Raw genomic sequence first — 19,122 nt, forward strand, 5'->3', positions numbered from 1 at the left:
TAGATCACTCTTATATCCACTGCCAACAAAGTTATTAGATTTGAGACAAGACTCACGTATGCTTCAGAATTACAATTATGAAAAAGGCACATGGTAGTTCGCCATGCCTGCATTTTGTAATGATAGATAAACAGAGCTCCAGAATTAATTTCAAAGCATTTTGCCAGTACTGTATGTTTCTCTCTTTTAAAATGTCAGGTAGTCCCCCCCCCCATTCCTGTAGCTGGAACAAATATGAGGTGTTTGGGAAACAAAATACTTATACATCTGATGTTGCTGTGAACAAGTCTGTTTGGGCCTGATGTCAGTAGGAGTTCTGTGTAATGAATTATCATTTATTTGCTACCAAGATTATTTGGGTTCAGAGCAACTTCACTCTCTCTGTCTTTGCCATGCCTCTTTAAAGCTTTAGTGCCTATTATCTGACACAGTAATATGCGGTTTCCATGATACTGTATGGGCATCAGCTGACTGAATGTAAAAGTTAATTGTGTTTGAAGAATAGTTTTGTGTTTTCCTGTTTGTAACAAATAGCCTAAGAAGGCAAATGGCATTATTAGTAAGAAAATATCTGGTTTCTGGTGTTCTGTGTTCATTCTCTAGTAAAATGTGCTTTTGGGAGAAAGGGCTGGCTTATTTCAAGTCTGTCTGTTTGTTTTTTGTTATGCTCATGTACAGGGCAGGCTTGAAAGAAGTTAGTTTCTTAGATACCCATGGAAGCGTAGATTCATTGTTCTGCATACTGTAGTTGTTTTTGTAAACAGAAAGGACTTGGGTTTTTTCCTTTTTATGTGAACCTCCGTTTATACCACAAACGAATAATAAAAATAGCATGTGTACTCAGTGGATTAATTTGGGGGCTTGGCTGTAGCCCTGTTTGCGAGACTGCCCAGTGGAGTCTAGGAGTTCAAACAGGAAAAAATAGGTGAACATCTGTAAACTTCATGGATATTATAAGGGGAAATTATGGAAGAAAAAAACAACAGAGTGTGAAAAAGAAGTAAATAATATAAAATACAGCCTGCTGTGTTTTGGGAGAGGGGATGTTTGTCATCTTCTCAAAAACATTGCCAACTGATGAGTGCTAAAAGACTGATTGCCACAGCAAAAGGATTTCAATTTATTTGTGACTGATCATCAGAAAGTAAACTAGGCTTAATTTGCAAGTGCGGTCATCAGACAACAAAGTTTCCTGGACTCATCACTGTGGGACATTAGCATGATGATCTCAGCTTTTAATAATAATAATAATGTATTGTCATTGTAAGTATATACACATACAACGAAATTCACAGGAAGAGCTATATGTAATTTATCGTTTCACTTCCAATTTCTACCTCCTTAGACCATTGCAATGTCATCATTGCTTTAGAATTTATTATAAATGTATACACTTTTATCTCCAGACCAGCTGCTTGAGAATAGACAAGTCAGTGGTGACTCTTTAATTGCCAATGAATGGAAAGAAAAATCTTGGCAAGCTCTATGTTCTTTAGCCTGGGAGTTAGTACAACATACCTTTTCAAAGGAAATTTATTTCCGTTCACTGAAACCCTGTTTATTAGTGTGGTAAATAACACTAGAGTAGGCCTACTGAATCAGTAGGAATTTTGGGTCAATTCTGTTAAGTTCTGTTGATTCAAATGAGCCTAAAGTAGTTGTGACTTTAGCATATTACGTCACAACTAGAGTACGTTTGTTTGAATCAGTGGAACTCAAAGATGAGTTGATTCATTAAATCCCCACTAATTCAGTGGGTCTAATCTAGTGTGACCTGCTATGCTCAGCAACAGGATTTGAGCCAGTAACATTTTGTTCAAGTCACTGGACTACTACAGCAACTTGGTTACTGATAATCAAACTGAGTATGATATGGGAGTTCTATTAGTAGAACTCCAGTGAAAAGTTACTTTTAAGAAGAATGGACATAATGGCATGCTGAAGCATCTAGGGGCCCAAGACATCATCCTACTGTAACTCAGTTTTAGGTGACTTTATCTTGTCATTATATTCTTTCCTCTTTAATTTTTTTAATGTACTTTTCCAATCTCTCATCCAGATATCTTTTCCCAAAAACATCCATGATCATCATGACCATGGCTTCTCACAAAACTGTCTTTACCCTCATTGGTAAAGTGTATGTGAAAACAAAGGTGAGGATACACAAAGAGAGGTAATGCAAAGAGAAGGATTTGCACTAAACAGAAAGGATTAAACTGTCTTCTCCCCCTGCCCCCTCCAAATGGGATTGAAAGGCACTAAGGCCCCATTTATATATATAAAACCAAGGAATGTCAGCCACAGAAATCTTTCATCACATTTAGTTTACATTAATAGTTAAAGCATACTTGAATGGTGAAATTAAATCCATTTGCTAAGCTTCTGTAGAAAACCATGTGATGCTGTGTGATGGCTAGAATTAGATTGATCAGGCGTTTGCTCCTACAATACACACAATTTTTCTTTTGTTAAAAACTGTATTATGTTAGCTAAATGGTTGTAAGAGGTGAATAGATTGCTCTGAATATATCCTTAGAGAAGGCCAGATGATCATTGCTTTTCTTCCCAAATTAGATAGAAGGATCCAGTTGGCAGATTTCAGGTCCAGCAGGTGCTTAAAATATGTGCCTCAGGTGAGAAAGAACATTATAGTTAAATATGTCACAGTGTCTTTATTATTCTCAGTGCACTTGACAGTGGCTGCTGTCAGGGAACAGAAACCAGAGGCAATAAGGGTAGTGCAGATCAAAATATACAGAATGGAAAGGACAGCTAGAAGATGCTGGTGCTGAAAATATAAATACTGTACCACAGTTGTACAGCAAGGTGGCCCAGAGGCAGTATTTTACATGGTGCTCGTTATGTTGTGGCTGAAATACTGTTGCTTGGCTATGTAGATGCTGTAACTTTTGAAACTGAATGGCCATACATATGAACTCTCTATACATATCTATTGCATACTGGGTTGTGTGACTCAGCATGCCTACAGATACTTCTTAACAACAGTTTGCATCTAAAAGTAATGCCATTTGTGTAACAGCCTTTACATTGACTGGCAAATGCATGCTACAAATGAAAACTGGAATTGAAAGAAACAAGAACATAACTTTGAATCATATTTTGTAGCTAAGGGCTTCTCCAGACAGAACATTTTTTTCTTGTAGAACCAGGTTCTGTAATGATGATATTGGTCTTTTTCCTTGTCATTTGCTTAATGCAAGGCTTGTACTGTCATTATAAGTGCTTTCTGGATGACTTTTAATGGTATGGCACGGTTTGGTTCTTCTCTAGGAGACATGGTTTATTTTCTACCTGTGTATGTTTTGGAGAGTTAGTTCTGTGGTAATTACCTGAGAAGTTCATTTCCACTTCAAAGGCTCTATGCTGGAAGCTTTAATTAACATTAGGAATGTGCTATTGGGGGCTTTGTTTTGTTTTGGGACTTCAAGTCCAAGAATTCTTCGGAAACACATTCCTGCACACACCTTTTTTTAGTCACCTGGGCAAGGCAGAGGCCTCCCTCAAGGCTGCCTTCTAAGCCTTTATTTCCTGATGCCATGCTTTACGGGAGGAAGCTGCCCCAGTGCTTCCTGGGGTGGTAGTCTTGTTGCTCTTTACCATCTAAAGAGAGCACCTCCTGAAGAACAGACATACCAAGAAACCATTGGGGCAGCTTTCTTCCAGGAAGTATTGCAGCAAGACATGAAGGCTTAGGAGAACATTTTGAAGAAGGTCTTAGCCTTTTCCAGGTGACAGAAGCAAAGTTGTCTGCAAATATGTGTTCTTGGAATACACTGTATATGGAGATAGCCTGCGTTGGAACCCTCCCTCTCAGGCACCTTTGGAAGTCTCTGGGAATCTTTCAGTTTCCACAGTGCAGCAGCGCACTTTTCTCCAAGCTTGTTTAGTTTATAACCCCTCTCACCGTAATGATGCAAATCTGTGCTAATTTTATTTGTGAGTAAAACCTTTCATATGTCAGTTGATCTTACCTGTATCTAGATTGCCACACTGGGGATTTGCACATGTTCATCCATCAACATGTTGTTCTATCTAGAACATGTAGCTGAGAGTCAGAAGTAAAATATTTTGACCCTCGCTGGCACTACGTTGTGACCCTACTACAATAACAGCAAGATCTACAATATTGTTGTTTCAACTAATGCTGCATACCATCGCTGATAACAAAAGTGTGCTGGCAAAAGTGCCTTCTCCCGCCTTTCTCTTCTGGCTCTCCTCCTAAACTGGCAGGTGAATCCTGATAATTCAAAGCCTAGAAGTCTTTTATTTGAACAGCAGTATCTCTTCTGTGTACCTTGGCAACAGAGTTATATTGCTTTTCAAAAATCTTCCAAAGGTTTACCAGAGGTTTCTTGGATCTTAACTAAACAATGCCAGCAGTTCAGAAAAGTAAAGCTGAATTAATGTTTCTGGGAAACATATGTTCCTGTAATCAGCCCTGCTTCTGATGCAGAAATGGTATCTCCCAGCTTGTTTGCTGTTCAGTATATTGTGTTACATGCGAGTATATAGAGGCACTGGTCTCATTGTGTAAAAAAGAAATGTAGGACTTGTTCTGTATTAGAAAAACAGAGGGGAAAGAGGCTAGCATGCAGGTTTGGAAGCAATTTTATTAAGGCAAAGAATGTAATCAGAAATGGCGGTGGCCCTTCCTTTAAAGGGCATTGAATTCAAAACAGCTGCTCAAGCAATTTCCCAAGCTATCCCCACAGTATACTGTTTTCTGATTAAGGAAATATTAAAGACTTTTTAAAAGTGGAAGTGATTTTTTTAAAATAGTAAATTTACCTGAGCTGGTTGTCTCTTGGTTTTAATTTCAGATTCCAGAGGGGTGATTACCATATTGATGTCTGCATCAATGATTATTTGGATGTATTCTGTCCTCATTATGAGGATTCAGTGCCAGAAGATAAGACTGAACGCTACATACTTTACATGGTGAACTTTGATGGCTACAGTTCCTGTGATCATACCTCCAAAGGATTCAAGAGGTGGGAGTGCAACCGGCCTCATTCTCCAAATGGACCATTGAAGTTCTCAGAAAAATTCCAGCTCTTCACTCCCTTCTCATTAGGATTTGAGTTCAGGCCAGGCCGGGAATATTTCTACATCTGTGAGTATATGGAGATTTATTATTGATGTATAGCAGCTGGAGTAAAGCATGACAGTTTTTTACCTATGCGAAAGGCCGGTTTGTGTGTGCTACAGATATGTCAAGTTATATATTTGTAGATCTCAGGATCCCTAGATAAAGTTGACAGGAATTTTGGAATGATAAAGAGATTAAAAACACTCCCCAACCCTTCTTACATGAAACTGCTTATCCAGCAGGACTCAAGTGAAATAACTAAACACTGTTGGTGTTATTCCAGAGAGCTTTCTTAACTTGTTTCCATTCACACACACTCCAAGGACAGTGCTTCTTGCAAGCTTTTTATTATTACCATATTATTATGGTAATTAAGAAACATTCTATTCAGATGTGTGTCTGCAGGGATCATATTCAAAGATATAGAATACCTGATGATTTTGAAATGCAAGGAGCCATACTTTTTATGAAGGAACGAGACACTCAAGAGCAAAGGAGCAGGCTGTTTATGTGGAAGCATCACATAATTGGACAGTGAATATGTTTCAGGCATACGTAGAGAATACTCAAAAGCAGTTTGCCATTCCCTTCTTTTGGGGGCATTCTGGGACTGTGCAGCTTGCCCAAGGCCACACAGGCTGGCTTTTCTCTCTGAAGGCACAGTGGGGAATCAAACTCCCAGTCTCTGGCTCCGTAGCCAGATACCGAAACTGCTGAGCTCTTCAGCCGGGTAGAGATTATACACTATATTTTATTCATTGCAAACAAAGCGGAAGTTAACATTAAAATTTTGAAGTACATTGAGTAAACTGAAGTAAATATGCTTGCAAGTCGAACCTCCTTATGCACATTCATAGTTTGAAAATGGCAGGATTTCCTAAGGGTAAGGATAAAGTGACAAATAATTCACTCCAGGCAGTCAAAAATACTTCAGTTTTTCAAATTTGCTATTACAATGTTCCTGGGCCACAAAAAATAGCCATCAATGAGAAAACGCTGTAATACTTGCAGATGTTCTATCTGCAAATACTATAGTCCAGCATTACTGGCTGTAATAAAATTGCAAGATAAATGGCAGTCTTCACCAAGCCAAGGAGACTTTTACACAGAGCAGCTGTTTCTTTGAGCATGTGGGGATACAAAATGCAGGGAAAGCAGGTTTCCAAGCAAATTCCTATGTAGTAATACAGGCACCTGCATCAATAACTGGGCACACATTGCTTTTCCCAAGGAGATTTGGACCCATCCCTGTACAGTCTATAGGTGAGAGAAAGTGAGAGAAACAAATTGTAGCATTCTTATCACTGCATGCAGAAGTGTTGGTGACTCACAACAAGGGTTACATGGATTAACTGAGATTTGGGAAACCTCAAAGCTGTGCTCCCCTAGTTGCAAAACTCTTTTAAAATTGTTGTGTGTTAGTAAAGGTTTCGTTTCATTTAACCTGTGTCCCTTTTCAGCACATTTTGACAAAAAAGATCTGCTGTGTTTTCAAGTTTAAAAAAGCACTATTTTTTTTTTCAAAAATAGAGCAGATCCTTGGAGATCATAGCCTTCATGCCTGTAATTGCCGTTGCTAGCTGCTTTTACAACAGATTTGCAGTCTTCTGATTCATTGACTTCAGACTCTTAAGAATGAATAAGTAGGGATTTTCTTTTGAAGGACATGGTCTTCTCTTCTCTTCAAACGAAGTAGTTAGTGTATTAGCCAGCCACCACAGGAGCAGTACCTGATTTGTGTATGTTCACTTGCATTGTCTCTGTGTGTAATGAAAATACAGTAAGTTGAAGTGGTAACAGTAACATTGTTTCACTGCTGAGTTTCTGAAAAGTGTCATGCAAAAACATGTCGGAGCTATACTCTGGCTCACATCCTGTGAATATACTGTATATGAAAAGAACCCTGGCCAAGTGAAGATGGTTGTGAAATGAATTAATTTACATCATATGGTACTGATCTCACTTACATAAACATCCCCTCTGGCTTTAGGGAATCTAGTTCTCTGAGGGATGCAACCGTATTCTACTGCAGGGAGCAACAGGTTATGTATTATCTTGATTGTCCAATAAAACTTTAATGTAGTAGAATTTCCACTTAGAATTTTGTTCAGCTAGTTAAGGATATTTGAGACAAAATATAAACCCCTCGTTCCATGTGTTGGCTTTGTACTAAACAGTCCTAAGAGTACCAATTGTTAGAAATTTATGTACTCTTTTAAACTGGTTTTGGAGTCAGGAGAAACTCTGTAAATGTGCAGACTGTTTTATTGAAAACACTGTATGTAAAATAGTTGGATGAGAAATTAGAAATCTTGTCTTAGCAGCTTGCCTACAGTGAAATCCTTTGAACTTTAGAAGCAATGCTTTCCTATTATTTATATATGTAATAGTAATAAAGGTACAGTGATGCCCCACATTAAGATGTTAATTCATTCCAGCGAAATTGCTGTCGAACGAAAACGTAATGCGAAATAAAAAAGCCCATAGAAACGCATTAAAACCCAATTAATGTGTTCCTATGGGCTTGAAACTCACCGTCCAGCGAAGATCCTCCATAGCGCGGCCATTTTCGCTGCCTGTGCAGCGAGGAATCCGTCCTAGAAAAGAGCGGGGAGCCATTTTTTTTTTACCCAGTGGCCATTTTGAAACCGCCGATCAGCTGACCGAAAATCGTTGTTTTGCGAGAATCGGTTCCTGAAGCAGGGAACCGATCATCGCAAAGCGAAAAAAACCCATTTAAAACATCGTAAAGGGATCATTTTTGCAATCGCAAAAAGTTTGTCGTGATGCGATTTCGTCGTTAAACGGGGGGCTCATCTTGCGAGGCACCACTGTAGTTGCATTTATCCATAAGCTGTGGATAAATTCAATATTTTGTTTTTTTTAAAACAATTACATTCTCTGTAACATTCATTTAGGGGAATCATTTAACTGTTTTGGGTTCCCATCAAAATAATCATTGCTTTAAAATACCAAAATCTATATGTTGATTAATTAAATTCAAAATGAAAAAGAAAACAGCACAAAGTTAGGACCGAACTTCATTTATGAGTAGCATTTTGGCTTTTGGCTCTGTAAGACTAAATTTTCAACTATGTATTAGAGTCAGGAAAGTCCTCTTTTTTATTTTCCATTAAAGTATATGTTCCTCATTTATTTTTCTACTGAGCATTAGCACAGAGTGAGAACCACTGATATAGTGAATGCAGTGTTTTTGCTTTTTGTAGGTGCATGGGTGCACACAAATGAGAAAATATAATGTGAGAGTTCAGTGTTGGGAACAGTGTAGGGTATCTGCTCGGTATGTAGTTCTTAACCTTTGTTTCTCCAAATATTTTCAACTTCATTTCTCAGCAAGCCCTGTGGTTAGAGATTCTTAGAGTTAACATCCAAAACATCAAAAGGACCAAAGCCTGAGAACCAGTACATTAGGTCCTCTAAGCTCCAAGGCCCATTTTAATTTTAATTAATGATACCATGGGGCGCCTGGGTGATTATTTTTCTTCTTGTATTAAGTTTTCTTCTCATAATAGTGATCATCCTGGTAGGGGCCCTCATGTAAGAGATTTTGCTGGTGTATATGCACTTAAGAGGCATGTGAATCTGGAAACTTCAAAATGTTCTCCAAACACTTTGGAGAACAACACTTGGAGAACAACATTTGGAGAACAAGTTAGCCAGATGAGGTAATATATTTATTTATTATTTTATTAAAAATGTATTTTACCTGCCTTTCTCCTTAAGAAGGAACCAAGGCAGCTTACCTCACTAGAAGACCATATTAAAAGCTAAAAACAGTAAGTATGCAAATACTTAAAAGAATCAAACAAATATCACACTAAAAGATAATGATCAGAAACAACATCAAAATAAATCCAAAGCAGTGAAGTACAGCAATCCATTTAAGAACCCAGCTCAGGCAGCCAGGCATGAAGGGGGAAAGCTTGCTTTAAAAGAAAGGTCTCTGCATGTTTACAGAAAGATGGGGCCAGCTGGTCTCCTGTGGGAGGGAGACGTTTCAACGTCTGGAAGCAGCAACAGAAAAGGTACTCTCCTCTGTCCCCAGCAAATGCACCTGTGAAAGTGGTGGGACCAAGAGAAAGGCCTCTCCTGATGATCTTAACACTTGAGCAGGTTCATAAAGGAAAATGTTGTCCTTGAGATAGTTTGGACCCAAGGTGTATACACATTCTATACACACACACACACACACACACACACACACACACACACACACACACACAAATACATATACATACATACATACATACATACATACATACATACATACATACATACATACATACATCTGCTGAGCAGAGCAGACATATAAATAAAAACATATATATACACACACACACACACACACACACACACACACACACATACAAATACATATACATACATACATACATACATACATACATACATACATACATACATACATACATACATACATACATACATACATACATACATACATACATACATACTTACCGGAAGTGAGCTAGATAGGAGAAAGCCGGCTGAAACAAGGGATGCATGAGTAGGGGTATACGGAGGACGTGCAACTCTCCTTACCCATTTGTTCTTTTAAATGCAAAAAAGTTACATTCTCACACAATCTCTCTATGCTGAGCAGAGCAGACATATAAATAAAAACAATTAGAACTGCCTCTAAATTAACCCTGAGTTGTCTGTGTCAACAATTTTTTTTCTGGCTGTGATCCAGTTGAGGGACCATAAACACAACTGAAGCCCCTCGGTTGTTATCTTTTGGAATAATGTAAATTCTTTTGTGGACTTATGAAATACTTGCCCCTCCAAGGATTTACATCATCTTGATCTGTGCTTTTTCATTTCACTTACATACAGGGATATCTGAGCTGACCTTTAGGAATACAAACTAGAAGAGAGAAATTGCCAAAACATACTGAACAGTTTCATAACTTTTAGATGTATTGCTAGGTGCCATTCCAATTTTTCAATTGAGATGTGATTTGCATAAACAGGAGGGGTTCTGTGACAACTGTGAGCCACTTAAGTGACTCAAGGAATAGTTGGTTTTTCCAAATTGCTTTAGACATTCTCAGGGAGAGAAGAGTGTAACTGGAGGAGTTTGATAGATTTGTGTTTTTATTTTATTAGTAGTATTTTTTTCTTCATGAAACATTAAGCGGACAAGCCAGATGACCTTTAAAAGGGAATTTTGCTTAATCTACTGCGTAGATTAAAGGACTGGTTGCTATTAGAGGAACTAAGTGCTAGTTTTGTAAAAGAAAAGCTGGAACAATCACCACTGTCTTAATAGATTTTGATGTCAGTGGCGTTCTTAAAACCCTCAAAGGGAGTGTTAGAAGGAGTTGCATAATTTGGAACTGAAGAAATATTGCTGCAGGAAAATGGAGACAGAAATTAAAGTAGCAGTGGCCTCTGTTGTTTTGGCAGTCCTGTTTTCTCATAAATGCCTGCCATATAACAAATTTAAAAGAGATTATTTGGAATCCTGCTGTTCAAAAATTTCACGTATCATTAACACACTGAAAGGGGGGAGTATAAGAAAGGAGATGGGTTATGCTTGTAATCTGGTTATTTTAGAACTGTCTCGTAGGAGGCCCTGGCTTTTGTGGCTGTAGAAATTTCATCTTTTTTTTGGGGGGGGGAGGAAGGAAGCAGGTCTTTTGTCTTCCTCGATCATCTAAATAACACTGGTTGAGCTATGAATAAAATCTGGGATCCCGTCAGATTTAATGCGTCAACAAAAGATTAATAGAACATAGGGAAACTATGAAGAAATATAGAAGGAACATTTTTATTGCTGTTAGCAGTTTAAAATCAGTTTAGCATGGGATTAACTATCTGCCATATATTAATTAAAATTAGGGCAAATATATAGCAACTTATATAGCAAATATATAACAAATATATAGCTTTTGATAACATAACTGCAAGAATTAAAATCAAAATAACCATGCATTCATTTTGTATGCATTAGGGGTCATGTGTCCTGCTTTATGGAGAACAGTCCTCTAGTCAAAGTCTCTGTTTGAGGGCCCGGTACAGTCTAGTTCAGCAATGGTGAACCTATGGCATTCACGCAGAGACCTCTCCGTTGGCATGCGAGCCATAAATCGCCAGATTGCTACCCCTCCACACACACATACACAGCTAAACCTCAGGATCGTAAGCCACCTATCCCTGCTACGTTCCTTGGTTGCGGCACTTCTAAATCAAGCACTTGTAAATCAGTTCTTTTGAAGATCGTAGATAAAGTGGCTTTATTGTTCACAGCTGTAGAAGAGCTCAAGGCAATTAATTTGGGCAGTTAATCCTGCAGCTGGAGGTGACTGCAGACAGGAGGGAAGGTTCCAGTTAAGGCGGGAAGGAAGGCCCAAGAGAGAAACGGGTGGATTCATAAAGCTTGTTTAAATGTAAGATTGTAGAAAATTTAGGGTGTGTGTGTGTGTGTGTGTATGTGTGTGTGAGAGAGAGAGAGACTGACTTTCAGAAAACCATGAAAAAAACAACATGACTTCAAGCAGGAGGAAAGGCTCCAATTAAGGAAGGAAGGAAGGTGCGAGAGAGGGACAGGTGATTTCATCAAAATTTTTAAAATGTAATGAGAGGAAACAGGGTCATAGTGGGCTGAAGCAACTGTTATAGAAGGGTATGTGCGCATGCACCAGACTGAGTTTCATAAAACCATGAAAAAAGGAACCTTCCAAAGTTTGTTTTGACTGCAACACCAAACGAAGGGTCTTACAAACAAAAGACTGGCTTTCTTTATTGAGTTAATCCGTCTCGTGCAGTCTTTCTCTTTTCCTACTGAATTGCACTTTTTCCTGCACTGCTGCCTTTTCCAGTGAGCTTGTCTTCTCATGATGCCACTGTAGTACAATACTCTTTGGTAATTTAGGTTCTAGTGAGAGTCCAAACTTAATTTGCTTTACTTATCTTTCTGATAAGTCAAGGTGTCTGTAAAACTCTTTTCCAACATTTCAAGTGAAATGTGTGTATACACTTTATGTAGTATATAAAATGTAGGTAAACACTTTAAAAGTTTGTACTCCTATATATAGCTGCTTTTCTGAGGGTGGCTTACTTTGGAGGAAGTAAGTCCAGGATTTCAATGTACTTAAAAAGCTTTATAAATAGGGTGAATTTAATGAGATGTTGTGCTGGATAAACGCATTGGCAAATCAGCTACCATGTTCTCTAGACTCACAAAGAGAGTATGGCTTAACAAGAAGCTGACAGTATATGCCAAGATCGAGGTCTATAGAGCCTGTGTACTGAGTACACTCCTGTACTGCAGTGAGTTCTGGACTCTTTGTGCACGGCAGGAGAGGAAGTTGAACACGTTCTATATGCGCTGTCTCTGATGCTTTTTGGTATCACCTGGCAGGACAAATTTCCAAATAGTGTAGTCCTGGAACAAGCTGGAATTTTTAGCATGTATACATTACTGAAACTGTGACGTCTACATTGGCTTGGGCATGTCATGAGACTGGCTGACAGTTGGATTCCAAAAGATCTCCTGTATGGAGAATTGGTGCAGGGAATCGTCCCATAGGAAGACCACAGCTACGATACAAGGACATCTGCAAGCAGGATCTGAAGGCATTAGGAATGGACCACAATACTGTAGATGGGAAACTTTGACATCTGAGCACTCTGCCTGGAGGCAGGCAGTGCAGTATGGGCTCTCCCAATTTGGAGAGACCCTTGTCCAGCAGGCTGAGGCGAAGAGGCAGTCCCGAAACCAGCAAAATCAGGGAGCTGGACAGGGGACAGATTGTATTTGTCTTCACTGTGGAAGGGATTGTCGCTCTCAAATTGGCCTTCTCAGCCACACTAGACGCTGTCCCAAGACCTCTATTTAGAGCATGTGACCATAGTCTCTCGAGACTGAAGGATGCCTACAGATACACAGCAGTAATTTTGCATTATGCTGTTGGCAACATCATGAGAGGAGAGCTGTTGAAACTGTTGTCTTTGCCTGTAATGCTGTGATGGAGGCTTTTTTGTCACAAGACATAAGAGCAGAAAAAGTAGTTGCAATTACTAGTGACGGGGCACTTTGCATGGTGGGGGTTACATCTGGTTTCATACAGTTCTTTGTTAAAAAAGTAAACCATCCGGTCATTCAGTTTCATTGTATTATACATCAAGAAGCTCTTTGTGCCAGGGAAAACACCAAAAAATTAGACAATATCCTCAGAGATGTCACAAAAATGGTGAATTACATCATGGCTCGTGCTCTTAATTTTCGACAGTTTCAAGCACTTCCTGGTGGGGTCCAGGCACAGTACAGTATAATACTTTACTTAAGTACCATACTGTCTGGTGGCTGAGCAGAGGGCGAGTCCTGGAGAGACTTGTAGCCTGCTTGGATGAAATTAGGTTGTTTATGACTGAAAAGGAGTAAGAATACCCACAGCTCACTGATATGGCCTGGCTTACCAATCTCATGTTTTATACAGATTTTACAATACACTTAACAGCAGGAAAGATGTTTTGTGACATCAGAACATTTGAGAGAAAACTGCAGAGTTTTGAGAAAGAACTTGAAAGCGGACAGCTGAAATCTAAAAATGGATTTGGAAAATTCTACATTTACAGACAATCCTACAAGCCATCAGGAAATGTACAAGGAATTTCCTAGCATTGTAGGAGCTGCAAAGGAGAATTTTAGGAACAGATTTTTATAGTTCCGTAAGATGGAGACAATCCTGTGTTTTCTTACTTCTCCAGATAAAGCCAAATTTGAAGAACCTGACCTTTCCTGCTTACACTGGTTAGATTTTGGAAATCTGGAAATGGAGCTATTGGAATTTCAATAAAACTCTATCTGGAAAAATAAATTCTATGATCTACGTGCAACACTAGAGAAGACATAGTGCGAAGGGATGATAAAGGACAGCACAGTTGGTAGTTCTGATGTGGAATTCTTTGCCAAATAATTTTAAGTCAACGAATGCATGGGATTGCTCTTCTTGCTTTGTTTGGGTCATTTTATGCTTGTGAGCAGCTGTTTTCAGCTTTGAATTATATCAAATCCGATACCAGAAACAGACTGTCAGATGACCTGAGTGCTGCATGTGTTGCTCTCAAACTAACGGTGTATGAGCCAAGGTCTGATAAATTATCAACATGCATACAACATCAAAAATCATATTAATTGTGCAAAAGCATGTCAAATTTAAACTTTTACCTAATACAATGCTTACAACCCAAGACACTAGTTTAGGAATTGTTTAAAGTGTGTTAAGGAAGTTTAGTTTTCTTATTTATCTTGCTCATACTAATACAGGTTGACTTTTACTAATTCAACACCTGTAGAAGCAGGGAAAGGACCTGGAGTAAGGCTTGCCCCATACAATTTCTGTCTGGCATATAATCATATTACAAGTTGAGTATCTCTTATCCAAAAATGCATGCACAGAATTATTTTTAAAGTTTGTATAAATTACCTGGCTTCAGGCCATGTGTACAATGTATTACTTTGATAATTTTTTCCATTTACTAGAGTTGGTGGGGTTTTTAATAAAAAAGTGTTTGTATCATTGAAAGCTCTGTTATTGTGTATTTATTTAAAGAGAAAATGTGTTGATTAGTTCAGACAACTGTACGAGTTGTTTTTTTTTTCTAAAACCTCAGTATTCAGGTTTAATTGCAGTGTTGGCACTTTGAAAGAAATAATTTGGTTTGGTTGCAGTTTGGGCACTCGGGCTCAAAAAGGTTAGCCATCACTGGTCTAGTTAAAGTTAAACAACCATAAGGAAGAGCAGGATTTTTGAAATTACGTATCATCCTTGTGTACCTGAACAGCAGACTTAGCAGGAGCAAATGTTAAAGTCACAGTCTTGCTATCTTGGTGAGAGGTATAGCGTTTCTTTTCAAATAATAGTAAATGTTTCTAAGTCAGCATCTATCTGTAAATCAGCATAGGTACTACATTTATTCATACTGATGATAAACGTTCTCCCTTTTTAGCAATGTTGAAGTGTTGTTGTTTTTTTTGTCTTATTAAAAAGAGGAATGGACCATCAATGTATTGGCATATTTAAAGAAGGCGTTGTTTCATGAGTTACAGTGCTTGACTGTGACACTAGCACTCCGGGGAATCCCCACTATGCCATTAAGGAGAAGGCACAGTCAATCTTAGTAGCAGGTTGTACATGTGATGCTTGCTATCTCTGTGGCCTTAGGCAAACTGTTCACTTTCAGAATACCATTAGAAAGAAGAACTAGTAAATCAGCTCTGAGGGTTGTGCATGAGAAAACTTTGGGGAGGTTGTCATAATTCAAATCAATTTCATGGGAGTTGATAAGTTAATGATGGGTCCTGCAAGAGTTAAAACAATAGTCTTTGCTAACCTGTGCATCATTACATTCTCAATATTTGACTGTACACTGGAATTATGGAAAATTAGATAAATTAGCCTGACAGCTGGATTAAGACATGCTGAAGCCTGAACTATATGACTTAAAAGAAGACCAGATTTTTTATTAGTTTGGAGATGATACAAAACTCCAGTGAAACTTAATCAAGTAGATGGTAATTATGCCAATATGTGTTGGGGAAGGTGCCGGAAAAGAGGTAAATATTTTCATATGTGGTGGGAATGCGAGCATATATTGAAATATTGGTAACTGTTTTTAAGAACATAAATAAGCAATTTAAATTCAGCTCTATGTCCTAAAACAGTGTTTTTATCAATATTTGAAAAGGAGGTGAGTAAGACAACTAGAGAATTAGTTTCCAATTTGCTAACAGTGGCAAGATTGGTTATTGCTAGGAATTGGCGAAATGGCTAGTAATAGTTTCTTAAGTGAATGATATAGGGAATTCTGGGACAGAGCAATTAATGATAAATTTGTATGTGAGGGGGATTCCTGGCAGAGGTATGTTTGTAGACATATGGGAAGAATTCATTGATTTTGTATTAATAAAGGGGAAGGGACAATGCCCATTTCAAGAATCTACACACTTTTGGAAGGGGGAGATCCACAAGGGTAAATTATATAGGTGGTTACTCCTAATGGTCCCAGCTATGAGGTGCAGTATGTATGTAGATTTTCTTTTAGGTTTTTTTATTAATGTTGAAATGTTTTTAGATGGCTTATTTTTGGGGGCTGCATTTGTCTTCATTAGTTAATATTTTAAAATTCTAAAAAATGTCCATGAATCTAGTGGTGATCAGTACCTCTTAAGCTGTGTGAAGTGCATATAACCATATAAATGGAACAGTTCTTACTCAACAACTAAAACAACACTATCCATGTCAGAAATGGGTGTTTGCAGACTTTGAGATTCTTGTAGAAGTTTACCATGGCACATAATTTTTTTAAAAAATCTCTACCCGCATTTTAAATTCAGCTGGTTTTGATATGGAGGAGAAAGGACTCCAGTGGTTAGTACTATTAACTAGTATTTGCAGTGCAATGGTAAAATATTATAATTAGTTTAAACTGTGGTACCTACTTGGCTAGAATGATTCCAGCTGAAATTCAACAAGGACATTAGCTAACATGCATTTAAGCAGTAATTATACCTCAAATGTTGTGGCAGAGTTTCTGCACTGTTTAATCAGTGCTTCCTGCTCAGGGTTTAGTAATATAAAATGTTCTGCCAGTGCTTTTGTATGTTTCCATTCTCGTCCTTTCACTGCTTGTACTGAATGAAAATGCTATGTGTGGAATTTTTAGTCACCACCAAACGGTCAAGGCCTCTGTTTTGTTACTGATGTGTCCATACTTGGCATCTCCTAATAGTTTTCCTCCAAGTTGTGGTTGCATAACTTGATTATAAGTTGAGTTTTCTGTCATTCAAAAAACTGTAAGAGATCCAACCTACTTTAATTGTTCCTTCTTCACAATCACTTGCATGCCTTACACACTTGTTTTTCTGAACATGATTAGAGTTAACAATTTTGGGTTAGCTGCCAATGGATATTCATGTTCCTGGGCATCATATAAATGCAGTGATTTTATTTGGTATCTACAGTATAACAGTTCATTTCAGAGGCTAAAAGATAAGTAATTAACACATAGTTATGAAATTTTAAGGCAGTTTACAAGAATGTTCTTTACAGATAACAGCTATGGGGAACCATCTCCCAGGAGGGATATCAGGAATTTAAATTCCTAGCACCAGCTCCATGGTCTGTAGCTCCAACCCACTAAGCTACAGTAGCTCAATGTGGATTTACACATCAAAAATTTACCTGTCAGGACTCTGTGTTGGTTCTATGCATGAGACGTTTTGCAATGAATGATACTATATGTTAAAATCTGTGCCATCTACTGCTGAGGAGTAAAAGGTCACTGTAATAGGTAAAGGAATGATTTGTATCTATCTCAAGTGGAATATTGATATACAGTGGTGCCTCGCATAGCGATCGCTCCGTTTAGCGATGAAATCGCTTTGCGATGTGATCGCTTTGCGATGTTCCCTATGGGGGAATTTCCCTTTGTGATGCTCGGTTCCGTGCTTCGGGAACCGAGCATCGCAAAGCGACGATTTTAAAACAGCTGATCGGCGGTTTCAAAATGGCCACCGGGTAAACAAAATGGCTGCCAGCTGTGTTTAGGGACGGATTCCTCACTTAAGAGGCAGCAAAAATGGCCGCGCTATGGAGGATCTTCACTGAACTGTGAGTTTTAAGCCCATAGGAACTCATTGAAGGGGTTTCAATGCGTTTCTATGGGCTTTTTAATATCACATAGCGATGTTTTCGTTCTGCAGCAATTTTTGTGGAACGAATTAACGTCGCAATGCGAGGCACCACTGTATTTTTCTTTCTGTATTTGCTGGAAGCTCCTTAGAGCTTCCAGCAAATGTGGAGTTAGTAGCACTAAAAAGATATATAAGAAGCATTGCCCCTTGTCTGCATGTTAATTCGTCTTCTTGTGGTTGCCTTAGTGCACAATCATCCATCTTTCACTGTAGACAACTTTGTAGGTTCACTTTTCTAACTGCAGAAATACAACATTAAGCCAAGATGTATATTTTTATAACACTTTGCCATAGTTGGAAGATTTTTGCCATGGCTTTCTGCAGCATATAGATCCTTATGGTTCTGGTAGCTCTCAGGAAGCTTAGTTTAAATGTGAATAGTAAGTGTGCTTTTAAAAGTGCTCAGAAATGCATTATTGATGCAGTTTATATGTAGATATAACCTGGGGTCCTGGTACATCTAAAATTAGCATGCCACTAATATATTTTTCTCACATTCTGACATTACACTTGTGCAAGTACCCGCTGCCCAGTTTACACAGGACAGCATGTAGGCAACCAACATGCAGGAGTTTTTTTAATACACTTGGTCCTCAATTTAAATAATAATAGAAGTGTGTGGCACTGTGATAGCACATTGTGAACTTTCCCACTTTGACATACTCAGTGGTAGCTCAAGCGAAACTATATAAATTAGTCCCTGTCACACACTGGCATAAAAGTGGAATTAGTAATTTATATTAATCACAAATGTTTCTCCAAGTTTTATTAACAGGCAGATTGTCTGCCAAAGTGCTTTCTGGAATACATTTTCACTGCCACAGGGAACAAAACAGTTATTATGGATACTTAGATAAAGATTAACAATTTCAAAAATTCATCTAAGGAAAATGTATTTTGCTGTACATTTTACTTGAACACAGTGTGCCACTACAGAAATAAGTAGTCACCTGTTTGATAAAAATGGAAATAGAAATAAATGGCAGCTTAATTCTACCCCTCAAAAATACTACCAAGCTAGAGATCACGAGAAACAGTTCTTTGCTCCTGAGTTCGGCTGACTAATGATCAGCAGGACCTTTGTCCGCCTTGGACTCAGCCTCAGTTTGTTCAGCCCCATCTAGTCCTGCACTGAATCCAGGCCACAGTTTAAGACTTCACAGCATTCCTGCCGTTAGTGAAAAAAAAGGGATAGTTTCTCATCAGCCTGCGGATAATCCCAGCCCTCAAAATTCTGAACCAGCTTCCTTTCCTGGCTTCAGACGCTGTA

General features: G+C 38.4%; 1 protein-coding gene across 3 annotated transcripts in view; it reads left to right on the forward strand.

The window, feature by feature from the left end:
- Nucleotides 1–19,122, forward strand: part of EFNA5 (ephrin A5) — a 267,498-nt gene that overhangs the window by 212,593 nt on the left and 35,783 nt on the right. For all 3 annotated transcript variants that reach the window (XM_020779980.3, XM_020779982.3, XM_020779981.3), the window contains exon 2: nucleotides 4,842–5,134. In XM_020779980.3, coding sequence (XP_020635639.1) covers nucleotides 4,842–5,134 — 293 coding nt within the window. The remainder of the gene's footprint in view (nucleotides 1–4,841; nucleotides 5,135–19,122) is intronic.

Source organism: Pogona vitticeps, chromosome 2 (assembly GCF_051106095.1).
Source record: "Pogona vitticeps strain Pit_001003342236 chromosome 2, PviZW2.1, whole genome shotgun sequence".
Classification (NCBI taxonomy): Eukaryota; Metazoa; Chordata; class Lepidosauria; order Squamata; family Agamidae; genus Pogona; species Pogona vitticeps.